Below are 14,803 nucleotides of genomic sequence, written 5' to 3' on the forward strand. Positions count from 1 at the left end.
GCCACTGAAGCGTGCTCTTTATATGACAACCGTAGATAGAATATAAAATCAAACGTCAGGCTCAAATGCAGCCATTTCGTTGTGTCTGATAAATTGCAAAGTATCCATATTAAGCACTGCTCGCCTTCGCACCACCTGTTGCTTCACGGGCTTCCACATTGGGCTATTTTCTCGCAAAGGGTAGCTTTAGGGGCTGTATATACATTATTAATTAGACATCTTTAATTTAATTTGTGAAAAATTCTAATTGTTCTCCAAAATATAACCAGGAGCTTGCAGGCTACGAGTAGCCCTTTAGACAAGTCAGCTATGGGTGTTGACGCAAGTCCTCAGGACCCCATTATAAGATAAGGAAATAAGTAAACTTGTACCAAATATGAATACATGAAATGTTTTACTCTGGAACATACAATACAACATTGCATAAAAAGTTATATAAACTGTACATTTAAGTACTACAAAACATGGATCAGGGTTCTTATGTACAGACATTTTTCAAGTCTTAATGTTTTTGAAATACTTTGATTTTATGAACAACAAAATAGCGATAAATATACATTTAATTTATTTCCAAAGTACTTCAATGATTTTTGATGCAACCGTAAGTCTACTTCATGGATGTAGTGTACATGTCAGTCCGTTACACAGTATTGCATTTCCGTTTCACATGAAATGTAGATCAGAACAAAGTAAGCCTTGATGACACCACTGCACCTAATATGTTGTATACGACAGTGTTATATGACAGTATTTACCATATTTCAGAATTGTACCCACTGCAGAACTCCATAAAAACAAATTAATAACATGATAAATCCACCTAAGAATCGAACATTTACATGTCTGTGATATTGTGCTTTCTGTTGGCAAAAGTAATTGCATGACGTAATCATTGTCTTGACAAGATTGTTCAGCTTTCGACTTCCGACTTCCAAGACTTTTCAACTGCCTTGAAAAGATATAGCAACTCTGTTGTCTTTGGCCCATTTCTTGAGTATCCTGATGATGTACTCCACCTGTGGGTTGCCAGTGCTTCTCAACATGGGGAGGACCTCCTTCAGTGTCTCTCTAGATAGGACATTAATGATCATTTAGAAAAAGAGTTCTCAAAACAATCAATTCAGGCAAATCCAAACAATGCATATTCTGATTATTAAAACCAACTTTGGCTACATGGAGACAAGTAGTTAGAAAGACCATTGCTTCTTAAATCCTACAAAAAACTTTTGCTGCTCAAGATAATTCTTGTTCTTGTTCATTCTTGGCTCCAAATATGCACATTATGTTGAGTCAGATGTCTATTCTGTGGTTCTAACAACGGGCACCATGGAATAAGTCTAATGCCCAAAGATGCTGTGCTAATGTACTGTTGTACCTGGGTTCTCTTCCCGCCAGTATAAGCTGGAAGATCCCCACACAGGCTCCCCTCTTCCCCTCCCAGTAGTCAGGGCAGGGGTCGAGTCGCTCAAGGGCATCAAAGGCTTTGGCGGCGAAATAAAACTGGCCCATCTAGAAGCAGACAAGAAAAGATTCAGTCATGTTTAAAGTCAAGTGGTGACAAGAGAGACCAAGAAAATGGGGAAAACATTAATATTAACATTCAGTGCAGACTGGACCCTTCTGAGCCCCCCATCACACTGACCTTGTAGCAGTCATTAGCGATGAGCTGCAGGAGGCTGAAGGACTCTGAAGAGGTTTCCATCTTCAGATACAGTTCCCAGGCCAAACGGGCCTTCTTATTCATTATGTCTACATGCAGAAAAAGGATTGATTAGCTCTAGTGCAATACTCACACCAGTCATTTGAGCACAGTTTATACATTCCATCAGCAGATACCTACAGCAGCGAGTGAGCCAGCTCTTGTACACGTAGTCATTCCTGATCTTCTCATTCTGGATCATCAGTAGCACCTTACAAGATGACAGCAGTGCCATTCAAAAAACCGTCCAACTTTAATGTAACAACAAGGCACTGATGGCAATGCTGATGCCAATTGTAAGTGAATACAAGAGTAAGTTGAGATCTGTGATGTGTCACTCGTACCTCCTCAGCCTCTTTGTAGTTCCCTAAGGAAGCCTTAGCTTGAGCGTAGTCAAAGTTGAAAGTGTCATCATTGTAGAAATAGCTCTAAAGATAATAAGTTTGTGAGTTGTTTTACTCTGTCAAAGTAAGCCATTTTATAAGCCTAACCCGAAATCGACTTCTGTGTGCTTGTGAGTGTGCGTTACCTTGACTGAGTTCAGATAGATGAGCACATCCTCAAACTGCTTGAGAAGGAAGAAACACGCGGCCATGCACTGCCGTCCTGGTATTGTGTCTTTGAGGGGAATTGAAACAGACAACACAGTCAAACGTCATCAAGGCCAACACACACACACACACACACACACACACACACACACACACACACACACACACACACATACTTCCTCAGTAAAATACCCCTAAATCTCCATTCTCACATCCAGCTTCAGCTTTCAGTTAAGGACCAAACATTATATGGCAAGATGGGATGAGATATTCTTACTCAGGTTATTTTAGGCAATAGGGCTTTGGGGAAGTGGAAAGATTTGTTTTAAGACAATTAAGTCATGCAAAGTGTATTCTGCCTGGCCTGAATTATGTATGGCAGTGCTGTTGCACTTCAGCACCTCTGGTCTGATTGACTTTCCAATGAGGAGAGCAACTGAATCAGCTGCATCAAATATCACAGTGCATATAGAAACAGCAGCTTGTAGGCATGACGCGGTTTAACGTGAACCCTATATTGTGAAGCAATTCAAGTTACCACATTCGCTGGCTGACCCTCCCACCAGCTGGAAGAACTGTTGCGCAATCTTCAGATGTTCTCTCTGAGGGAAGAGTTTTTGCTGTCATCAGATAAAGACAAACCCTGATCTCGTATTACATATATCCTTTAAATTAGCAGTATGTGCGTGTGAGTGTGTATATATATACATACAGACACACACACACACACACATACATACATACATACATACATACATACATACATATATATATATATATATATATATATATATATATATATATATATATATGTGTGTGTGTGTGTGTGTCTGTATATATATATATATATATATACAGACACACACACACACACACACACACACACACACACACACACACACACACACACACACACACACAGTATAGGCAGTATCTATGCACTGGGATTACTTACAGATCCAATCTCCTGACCTAGAGCAGCATTGACCACACCTTTCAAAATGTACTCCTTGGATGGAGAAAGACGTGAACAGCATTAGTAGGTCCTCATAAACTGCATTCACATGAACCAGGCCAATGGGGGGAGGGAGTTTGAAGCCTTAAAGAAACAGGCTTAGGAAGGATGGAGGACCTAGCCATGTGAAAAGGAAAGACTGAGTAGTCTGTTTACTACCTGGGGTGTGGTGGGCTCCAGGTCTTTAATGAGGTTGTACGCCTCCTGAACATCATCTGTAGTGTCAACAAAACAGACAAAAAAAAGGGACAGAGAGAAGTTTATGGGAAACACTTGATAGAAGATCTTGATATAAGATCAGGTGACTGAATCCTAAAGCAGGAAAACAAGGCAAGAGATAGAGAGAGAGAGAGAGAGAGAGAGACTGAGGAGTTTGAGCTCACCTTGCCTGAGGTAGTAGATGACCAAGTTAAGTCGCGCCTCGGGAATGACGTCGATCAAAGGTGGTAAGACTTGTAAGGCCCCTTCCCCGCCACGAAACACGACCTAAGAGGAGGTAAGATCAGAAGCACCACAACCTGTGAGATGACTAGACAGACGCTTTGACGTGGGCTATTTATCACTCAGTTACCTTTTAACTCTGACTCTCCAACATACATGAGAGAATGCCAGATAGCGAGAGAGTTTACCAGGTTGTGCCGAATAAGCTCCTTGGCGAATTCAAAAGAGCTGGAGGAGATGTCAATCAGGTTCTTTAACTCAGCCTTATAGAGAGGAGAGAAAAAACAAAGAGAAGACATAAAGGCTCTTTCCATCATATTCAAGTCCACTGACGATCATGGACTCACGCAGCTCTGACAACCTCAGCTTTGAGCCTTGGGCTCACTGACCCCATCAGCAACTATCGAACAAAACATCTTTTCTCTTTCAGGAACATTTGAATGAAATAACTACCATGTATACTTGACTTATAGTCAACACTTGTGGAAGGCATCCATTTTTGTTAGCAGATCCTCAATTCATTACAAGGGCTCAGTGGATCAAAGTATGGATATTTAACCCTGGCCCTGGGCTTTAGTACAAATATCCTTGCTTGTAGGTCTGTGCTGTATGTTTAAGAAACTCGTTCATGAAAAATTGACACAGGACATTTAAATTAAGCCTGCGTATGAAACCTCGTATGGAAAACGGTCACATATGTGTCAGGTCACGTGCAGGTTACCTCTGCAGCTTTTCCATTGTAGAGCCGAAAATGGTTGCAAGCTTTGAGGTTGAGGGCAATCGTGGAGTCAGGGATACTCTGCAGGTACACGGCCAAGACCTCCTGAGAGACATCATAGTAGTCCAGCTTATAGTAGCACAAGGCTACATACACATTGAGGGCCAGGAAATCTCTACACAATGAAGAGAAGAAAACATGCTCATTCAGACCACTTGATCAAGATGAGTGAAGTGATCCGTGTCATTCACAAAGCTCATACAAATTACATTTAGACATTTAGCAGACGCTTTTATCCAAAGCGAACCACAAGGGAGATAACAATCAAGCTACGGGCAATAAAGGGATAGGGTACACTATTTTACATAAGAAATAGAAAAAAAGTGCAGGAATGTCACTACTGTAAGTGCAAGTTAAGTACTGGTAGAAGTGCAAGTTAGGAAAGGAGGTGCTCTCTGAAGATTTGGGTCTTCAAGAGCTTCTTAAAGGTAGAGAGGGATGCGCCTGTTTGGTAGTGCTAGGCAGCTCGTTCCATCAATGTGGAACTACGGATGAGAATAGTGACACATTCATCAGAAAATTGCAGGCTCTAGTAAAATGGAGAGTTACCTGTTCTGCAGGAGGATGCGTTTGTAGATGTCGATGGCCTCCTGGTAGTGGGAGCGCATGTAATGGATGGAGGCAAGGCTGAGCTGGTCCTCAGTAACGTCCTCCAGATTCTGGTGGAAACCCATCAGTTTCTTCTCATCGCTGAACTGTAGATGGCAAATGAGACAGAATGTTATTAAGCAAGGCAAGTGTGGAATATATCTTTTTTTTAAACATTTAGTCTGAACTGGAATTAAAAGAATTCGGGGGGGGGGGGGGGTAAGGTAGACATTTACCACCTTGTGAGCCAAGTGGAAGAGGAGCCGATTTTGCATTTGACACTTTGGACCTGAAAAGACGAAGCAGAATAAAAGATGTACTCTTTCAGATCATCGTCCAAAGATAAGGTTAGGATGGATGAGGGAATCACTGGCGTTATGAAACCTTTCAGTGCGGCTTCTTCAGCTTCCTTATAAAGCCCAAGGAAAAACAGGGAGCATCCCAAGTGGACCCACACCTCTTCGGGACAGTTTTCCTTGAGGGTCAGAGCCTTGTACTCCTAAACAATATTAAAATAAGAACATGTCAAATGACATACAAACACCTATGTCTACATACATGCTATTGTCTGTTCCTGAGACATTTGCACAAACACAGTCAAACAAGAGGCTAGGATACAGACCATAAAAATGAAGGTACACTCAAATATTCAAACCTCCATTGATCTTTTGTGGTCTCCTAAATGAAAGGCACAGTATCCAATCCAAAGGCCTGCATGTTCCTCCACAATTCCACCACTGTCTTGAAACTGTCAAATGCAGCACGCATAACAATTTCATAATATAACCATCGACTGTCTATAGATACACAGTCATTTTGGTATAACAGACAGTAGGGATCGTTCTTGTGTTATTAGTTGAAACATTCTTTTGTCAGTTAATTAGACCCCTGTTACATGTTTATACATAAAACCTCGGCAGTTTACCTCCAGCAGAGTCAAAGCGCCCATATAGTCTCGTTGATTCATATAATCCTCCAGTCGAGGGATTTTCTTCGCCTTGTTTTTCCTCTTCTTTTCACTCACACTGGTAGGAGCATCTCCTCCAACAGCAGGTTTTACTCTTGACAGAATCTTAATTCACAAGAGAACAACTGGTAAATACTTCAACGTGTGGCAATTAATCCAGCTTCGATTGAGATGGATAATGCCAGCAGCAATTCACATGTTTTGAAGTAGAATGACTGACGTTGATTTTACATGCAACATTATTAAGTTAGTGGACTGTTAACGTTTACGTCTTTTGCCAGGGACGTTAATTTGTTAAGTAAACATTCGATATTGCTTCATATAACATTTAACTTTAAGAAAGCTGAGTTAGAAGCGAGCTTACATTTAATGCTAAAAGTAACTTACTGTGAAAAAACAGCATCAAGTTACCCCTAGCTAACGTTAGCTAGTTTGTCCCAAGCTTGTTTTGCAAATTAGCTAATGAATGCTAACGAACTACAGCTACAGTTGCAGTGGCGCTATCTTATCTATGTTGACAAATATCAGACTTTTTCAGATTTAACAAAGCAATTATGTCAGAAAAATGTCTTTATAGCAAAGCAGTGGGGCTACTAACCCTAGATTCATAACTCACCATGATACTCCAACAGTTGGCTACCAAATGCAAAGCTAACGTTACTTCACTTAGATCACGAAAGTTTCCGTTTTCCAATCTCAATAGCCGATGTAAGTTCCGTCTGACATCGGCAACTGTGCTAACAGTTTGTTACCTAAAACAATTGGGAAAGCCTGGATCGATATAATGAGCAATATATGGGAAATGCAAAGAAGACATTTCGCCTGGATTTACTGCCTTGTCCAAGCCAGTAAACTACCCACAGTTGGATTGGCAGATCTAAAAGCTCGTTGCTAGGCAACGTTTGAGACCAACCATATGAGGCTGAGAGGCAGGCGTACATTCAAAAGTTCTGGTACATAGAGGTTGATTCCCTGATTTTTTTTAAGCGCAAGACCGGCGTTGTCAAGATAAATAAATAGTGTATGAACGACTCGTAAAAAAAAAAATCGAAATATGAATGTCAGCTGTATGTATAAAAATGTATTGCACTTCACTGTATGTGACGTAGCCCCAGTGGCCTAATGGATAAGGCACTGGCCTCCTAAGCCAGGGATTGTGGGTTCGAGTCCCATCTGGGGTGATCTATTTTTTGAGCTGACGTCATATGCTACGTTCAAGATGACTAGGCACTAGGAACTTTCGACCTCTGAAATACTTGATCAACTCGGATAACAATATCGGATTGTCTCTCCTCCGTGCCTCTGGTACGTTCACCGCAGTGGCAGCTCCTGAAACAATTATGAGGGGGTTTCATTGTTTTGAAAATGATTTAGGCAACCCATTCAGTAGGCACAGTACGCAACACAGGTATATGCATTTGTTGTTAGGTGATTAATTCATACAGCAATACCCTTTTGTCCACTAGATGGCAGTACACAACATACATATTTCCCCTCTAGCTACATTACAGGTGGAAAGCTATCAAGAAAGTGTCATCCAGGAGCCTTCTTAAGCTAAAATGATGTGGCTACACAATACATTATCCGACGTTTTTTTTCACATGTCTGAAATGTTGTATGATATTACATAGCTTAACATGACACATGATATGTGCAGGAAAAACATAAAGAAGCGAACATTCACACTGTGAAAACCTTAACATAAAATACAGACCGCGTTAGCCACTTCACAGCCTGCAAGCCACGATTTTCTTTCGTTCCAATTCTTGGATGTAGGATTCCCCCCCCCCCCCCCCCCCCCTTTGTCGCAACCTGTTGAATGGATAGGCTACATCTGGTCTAGGAAGTCCTGATTGTTTTGTTGCCAATTTATCTTTATTAGTACGCCAACTAAAATTAATTTCTTTCAAAGAGCGAATCGAGATGTTGCAGTGAACGTTAGCCATCTTGCCTTGACCAAAGCCGTATGACGAAAACATGGTGGGGCGAGCCCTCCCGGAAGCGATAGAGAATGCATTGAGACCCCTGTTTAGTAAAAAATAATAATAATTTAACATGAGAGGCTATAAAAGAGGTCTGGGCGATTTCCATTTCGCCCAAATGTGATTTCCAGTAATACAAATGAATTTTACCATAAATAAGGCACACCTCTATTTCTGCTAACGGTGGGACTTGAACCGCAAGTATTTGGGTCAACTCATCTCTCATATAAATGCATATACTGTATGCATTGAAATATTCGATGTAGAATTATCAAAATCTCACTAATATATGGTTAATAAAAAGTAATATACAGACAAATGTGATTTCCAGTAATACAAATGGATTTACAGTAAATAAGGCACACCTCTATTTCTGCTAACGGTGGGACTCGAACCGAGAACCTTGGGGTCAACTATTCTCTCATGCATTGGAATATTCGATGTAGAACTATCAATATCTCACTAATATAAGGTAAATAAAAAGTATTATGCAAACAAATTGAGATTTCCAATTATTAGAATACATTTTACAGTAAATAATGCACACCTCTTTATACCTATCTCACAGGACGGCAGGAATATGTTGCCCTTTGCAATGTCACCTCCAGCATTAGGTGCGTTACCTCCGGTGTCCCCTAGGGGTCAGTCCTTGGGCCCCTGCTTCTCTTAATTTACATGCTACCCCTGTAGTCAAGGCAAAATAGCGTTTTACGACAGACTAATTTTTTTCAGCATAGATCATTTCTATGAGGTGCCCAGAACAACATACTAAAAGTCCTAAGAAATCCCAGTTGAGGAAATATGTTGAATTCTCATCAATCTGAGATGTGTGCTTATAATGCATGGTAAAAATACACCTCAAAAATGTAATTTTTTTCCTTTACTCCTATCAAAATGAAACTTTACACAATGAAAGTACCCATGATTTTGTATTACAAGTTTCTTTTGAAATTAATTTGAATTAAACAACATCTTCCCAAACATGCTGCAGAATATTCCATTAGTGTATAGCTCATTTGCATATTACAATTCATTTTAAAAGAAACTTGTAATGCAAAAACATTTACTTTTCATGGGTACTTTCATTGTGTAAAGTTTTATTTTGATAGGAGTAAATGAAAAAAATACATTTTTGAGGTGTATTTATGCCATGCATTATTAGCACACATCTCAGATTGATGAGAATTAAACATATTTCCTCAACTAGGATTTCTTAGGACTTTTAGTATGTTGTTCTGGACACCTCATAGAAATTATCTATAGAAATTATTTTTGGCTCCAAAATGGGCTATTTTGCCTGGACTACTGGGAAACATATTTCAAGGTCATAACATCCCATTTCACTCCTATGCAGATGTCACACAAATCAACATCCGAACTTCACCCGACAAGCACCTGGCACTATCACAGACTACCAAATGCCTGGAGGACATCCAGCACTGAATGAGCAACAACCCACAACAGATAAATGGTGGCAAGTCTGAAGCCATTCTTATTGGCACGCCCCATCAAACAAAAAAGGCCGGTATCACCCAAATCACCATAAATGGTCACCCCACCCCTCTCTCCTCACTCGTCACAAACCTTGGTGTCAAGCTGGACTCTTCATTGTCCTTTGATGCACACATCAAATCCATCTGCCAAACTTCATTCTACCACCTGTTACGCTTCCGCCGGCTCATGACCAAAGCAATAACGTTTGGAGGCAGACAACAACGGTTTTCTACAAAAGGTACGCATATTTATTAAGTCCATTCAAATTCACAAACTCAATGGCGACGTGTCTAGGAGTTACGTCTGGCTCTGCATGCCAGCGAGAGAGACAGGTGTCCACTGGTTCTTTATACTGCACACCTCCCCAGGTGTGGATAATCAGTCCATCAATGGCACTCGTCATCCCCACGGTTCCCTGCAGGCCACGCATGGCCATTGCAATGTCTGCAGGGGGTCGTAACACACCTGAGAAACATCTCAAGGCTGAGACCCTCTCTTCCCAAACATGCTGCAGAAAAGCTGGTGCACGCATTTATCAGCTCCTGTCTGGACTACTGCAACTCTTTGCTAGCAGGTCTACCAGCAAAAATCATTCAGAGGCTGCAGTATGTTCAAAACAGTGCTGCTCAGGTTCTCACCCAGACACGGAAATCTGAACACATCACCCCAGTCCCCCACTCCCTCCATTGGCTTCCAATCAACCAGAGAATAATCTTCAAAGTTCTACTCCTAGTTCATAAGGCCATACACATTACTGGTCCAGCCTATCTCCAGAACCTCCTCACCCCTCATCTCACATCAAGGACTCTTCGGTCCTGACACGCAAACCTGCTTGCCTAGGAACCTAGTTCGTCGGACAAAAATGACCAGAATGGGAGATCGTGCCTTCTCCTCGCTGGGGCCACGACCTTGGAACAAGCTCCCGGAGAACATTAGGGCTTTGGATTCCCTCACTACTTTTTAATCACACCTGAAAACCCATCTATTTATGTCTGCCTCCACCTTAAGTCCTGGTTTCTGTTTTTATTTCTTTTCTGTATTGTTTTTAAAATGCACTGTTTTAATTGCCATTTCCTTGCATTATTGTTCTTGTGACCTTGTTAAGCACATTTAGACCTCTTTGTATGTTAAAGTGTGGTATAAAATAAAATTCATTATATTACCTCTATTTCTGCTAACGGTGAGACTCGAAACATTGATTAAATTGATTTCTGATGTTCATCAACATTAAAAACTTCAGTCATGGAGGACTAGGCCAAACATAAATCCCTTATTTCTCTGACTGCAAACTTGTTTCCATACACAAGCCTGGATGTAAAGTGCACCAATTCACACAGAACAGACAAAAGTATTAAACCAGTCGAGTTTATTGACACACAACCAAAGCACAAGACCGTGGGATTGTTGCCATTTATGACCAATCAGCGGTGGCACCGCCCCAGTCTCCAGCCTGAGCTGTGGGAGCAGCGGACCAATCCTCAGTGGCCGTCTGGGCACTCCAGTCCTCTGGAAAGAGACAATGAAACCAAATGAGAAACTTGCACAGGAATTAACATGTTCTGCTTGCCAACTAAATTGATCAGTTACCAATCTCACCTGCGTAAACCTCCGCGGCAGGGGCGGCGGCCTTGGCAGCGACTGCAGCAGCAGTAGCTGTTGAAAGAAAAGAGTCAGGAACTTTAGTCTTGAAACCTTTGCAATAGGTTGTGCTGAGCAGAAGAGACAAGATTCTTTTGAGGGTTAGAGTATTTGCCACTTACTCTCAAGGCCAGCAGGGAACTGCTGGATGGGAACGGAGGGCACCTGGACGCCCTCGGACCAGTCAGCCACCTCAGGCTGAGCAAAGTCAGCCACGGGAGCGGTCCATTCACCCTGGAACTCCTCCTTGCCCACAGCCTTCTCAGCCGCAGCCTGTTCCTCCTTCTCAATCTGAAAAGAAACGGTGGTTGAGAAATTAGCTTTATAAAAATAATAATAATAATAATGTGGCACATTTGGTCTTTGTTCAACTATATCCCTATAGTTGCCTTAAATGTAGATCCTCCATTGTGATCTGGTAAAAATAGTAGTGTGGCTGTGGTCACTATCTAACCCCAGTCATGGGGCCTGAGCCCTCATGGTGTTAGCGAAAACCCGGCCGGGTTGCTCTAGCACACGTCCGACACCCAAACACCAACAATAGTGCCAGGCTTTAAAAGTGTGCGATTCCAGAAATAAAGGCACCAAATGCACCTGGGTTTCATTATTAACTGGTACCCTATATATTTTCTCACCTTATTTTTCATTGATCATGTCTAACTTAATTTGTATTTCATCCGTTTTCTAATGTTTTAGAAGTCACTTTGGACAAAGGCACCTGCTAAATACAATAGCCACAAATGCTTCTATAACCATTAGTATTGTGTTGATGCGGGTCCTTACCTCCTCAGGATCTCTGTAGAAGTACAGATCAGGCATGACCTCCCATGGGTGCTCCCTGGAGATGGTGCCCCTCATCCTCAGCACCTCCCTGGCCAGCATCCACCACATCAGACCCACAGAGTGGTGTCCCTAAAGTACCACACAACAATTAAAGCCTTCAGCACCTTTCCATTCTATGCAATAAGACCACAATTAGATACGATTTATTTAGTCAGCCAAATATGGGACGCTTTCCCCAGCCATTACAACTCTTCGTAACGAGCCTTAAATGAACTCTGCTCACCATATAGACTACACTAAGTGAGTTCTTTGTGACTTCTAGTTATTACCTTGTTGTTGCATGGAATGGCGATATCCACATATCTGAGGGGTGCATCTGTGTTGCACAGGGCAATGGTGGGGATGTTGACGTAGGAGGCCTCAGTCAGAGGCTGATGGTCAGCACGGGGGTCAGTGACGATCAGGAGGCGGGGCTCTCTGAAGGCAGCCTGAATCTGATTGGTGAAGGTACCAGGGGTGAAGCGGCCGGCAAAGGTGGTAGCGCCAGTGCCTGAAGCGAACTTCAACACGGCTCTCTGAAGAGATGAGAAAAAGAGCACTTGAGACACAGACGAGGATGCAAACGATTCAGTAAAATATGCTATTAGATTCAAAAGTGTTTCTAGTACTGATAGTGTGGCTGTGGTCACTATCTAACCCCAGTCATGGGGCCTGAGCCCTCATGGTGTTAGCGAAAACCCAGCCGGGTTGCTCTAGCACACGTCCGACACCCAAACACCAACAACAGTGCCAGGCTTTAAAAGTGTGCGATTTCAGACTTACAGAAACTCAGGTGGTACTACCTTTGTTTAAAAAACTTGAAAATTAAATGAACTTTAGTGAAACTATGCATATGAACAATTGGAAAACTGAGGTTGGACGTGATTGCTTGCACACGTTACCTGTCCAGTATTCCTGGAGGAGATGACGCACACATCAGCTGGGTTCTCAATGGCAACAATGGCACGGGCAGCGAGCAGAAGCTTCTCCCAGGTCTTCTTAAGGTTGATAATGTACACACCTGACAGTGAAGATACACACAGGCTTAAATTTCAGATACATTACAAACACGCACCAGGGTGTCTGATGGTTGTGGAATTAGCATTAAAAAAAAGAATTGCACATTGGGTCTTTGATCAGGCAAAGAGGACACATGTAACTCCTCCGCTGGTCACCCTTCACCTTCTCCCTGTAGCTGCTAGAATAACATTTAGGTCCCTCACTCTGCCCTTGGCCACTAGATGGGCTTTGACTACTACCATTTTATTGTGTTCATGCGTGTCAGAACCCCGAGTTCAGGATCCCTGTCGAAGTACAGATCTGGCAAAAATACTGCTGGTAGTACTGATAGTGTGGCTCTGGTCACTATCTAACCCCAGTCATGGGGCCTGAGCCCTCATGGTGTTAGCGAAAACCTGGCCGGGTTGCTCTAGCACACGTCCGACACCCAAACACCAACAATAGTGCCAGGCTTTAAAAGTGTGCGATTCCAGACTTAGAAAAACAAGAACAAAATGCACCTTGGTGTCATTATTAACTGGCACCCAATATGGTTTTTCAAGGTACTTTTCATTGACCATTCCTTTAACTTATTTTGTTTTTCACTTTCAGATGCAATACATACACGCACCAGGGTGTCTGATGGCCATAATCTACTGAATACAAGTGAGATGAGGCTTTCGCCACTACTGACCATCGCTTTTCCTTTTGTAGACGTACTGCTCCATCTGGAAGTCGAGGTTGGTACCTCCCAGATGGGTTCCTGCCGCCAGGAACTTCAGCACATCCTCCTCCTTCATCTGAAGGACATCCAGACCTCCGGACATCGTGACTACTTTCCCTTGAGTTACGAGTTACAGGGAAACTGGGGACACACAAACAGTAACAGATCATTAGGATCACAGCACTCAACTGAATACATATGCATTAATAGTTTGCTACTACCTCAGACATACAAATACAATAGCTTGCTAGAAGTCTGTAGAATAGGCCACTTTTCCAAAACTACTTTCGTGAACTTCAAACGGATTCCGCGCAATGTGATGTTTTCTTTAACTAAATCGAAAGTCAGTCGTTTTGGTCGAAAACTACAAATGTAGCTTCAGAAAACGTATGCAAACGTAGGCTTGCTAGTATGTTAACTTTTGGCGATGCTGTGACAGAACTGCATAGTGCATAACCAGACACAAGTTGGAACGACAGAGGCGATTCTAGATGAGTAGTGTCTCACACGTTAATGGGCAAATCTTTCAGATACAATCAGGTCTGCACAATACATGAATTGTTCAAGTTTAGATACACAAACTCCAATATGGGTAAGTATCTACACTCAAGTAACAGTTAACATTGGCTAACGAGCACACAAGGTTGCCAACATTAACGCCTCGCTAAATGGTAATGTTAGCTGGCCGATACAGTTCAACATTAAGGGAGAAAAAAATAAATCAGCCTTCGCAGCTTTAAATAATGTCCCCCTAGTTGACACGATAATAACGCCTGAATACCACTCCACGAACATGTGATGTGGCCATTTCGTCTTCCCGCTAACCATCCTAATGCTAACTTCATGGTACATGTGCATTTTGGCTGCATTGGGCCTACTTCCTTTCCGTTAAATTGCGCACTTGGTGTTGTCACGGTGAGCTCGCATGACGCAAATGTAAGATGTATACCACGTTTTATACCGGTATTTAACAAAATAGATAAGCAAAAACAACTATATAAAGGATTTTTCTCTAAAATTCAAACTCACCACGAGACAACGCCGTATGGAGTACTGAACCGCACGGGAAAAAGAGAACGTAAAGGGGATGTGACGTCATATATAT

At 42.1% G+C, this 14,803-nt stretch overlaps 2 protein-coding genes across 3 annotated transcripts; both read right to left on the reverse strand.

The window, feature by feature from the left end:
* Positions 1–377: 377 nt before the first annotated feature.
* On the reverse strand, positions 378–6,886 carry ift56 (intraflagellar transport 56). Of its 2 annotated transcripts, none has more exons than XM_080849212.1 (18): positions 6,656–6,886; positions 5,998–6,144; positions 5,728–5,820; positions 5,457–5,571; positions 5,312–5,361; positions 5,034–5,179; positions 4,428–4,599; positions 3,895–3,969; positions 3,649–3,751; positions 3,425–3,480; positions 3,206–3,259; positions 2,789–2,852; positions 2,229–2,317; positions 2,044–2,127; positions 1,841–1,910; positions 1,643–1,749; positions 1,376–1,509; positions 378–1,068 (listed from the first exon to the last, which is right to left on the reverse strand). In XM_080849212.1, the coding sequence occupies exons 1-18, from the start codon at positions 6,656–6,658 to the stop codon at positions 942–944; spliced, it is 1,689 nt and encodes a 562-aa protein (XP_080705338.1). In that variant the 5' UTR covers positions 6,659–6,886; the 3' UTR covers positions 378–941. The 2 variants fall into 2 exon arrangements, with proteins under 2 accessions (XP_080705338.1, XP_080705337.1); XM_080849211.1 differs by having other exon boundaries at positions 5,309–5,361.
* Positions 6,887–10,864: 3,978 nt separating this feature from the next.
* rpsa (ribosomal protein SA) lies at positions 10,865–14,793 on the reverse strand. The gene is made up of 8 exons (XM_080832305.1): positions 14,728–14,793; positions 13,669–13,839; positions 12,878–12,996; positions 12,266–12,511; positions 11,937–12,065; positions 11,276–11,444; positions 11,112–11,168; positions 10,865–11,021 (listed from the first exon to the last, which is right to left on the reverse strand). Exons 2-8 carry the CDS (start codon positions 13,799–13,801, stop codon positions 10,927–10,929), a joined length of 948 nt encoding a protein of 315 aa, XP_080688431.1. The 5' UTR covers positions 13,802–13,839; positions 14,728–14,793; the 3' UTR covers positions 10,865–10,926.
* Between the last annotated feature and the right edge of the window lie 10 nt (positions 14,794–14,803).

The sequence above is a fragment of the Sprattus sprattus genome (assembly GCF_963457725.1).
Source record: "Sprattus sprattus genome assembly, chromosome: 1".
In the NCBI taxonomy this organism is placed as follows: Eukaryota; Metazoa; Chordata; class Actinopteri; order Clupeiformes; family Clupeidae; genus Sprattus; species Sprattus sprattus.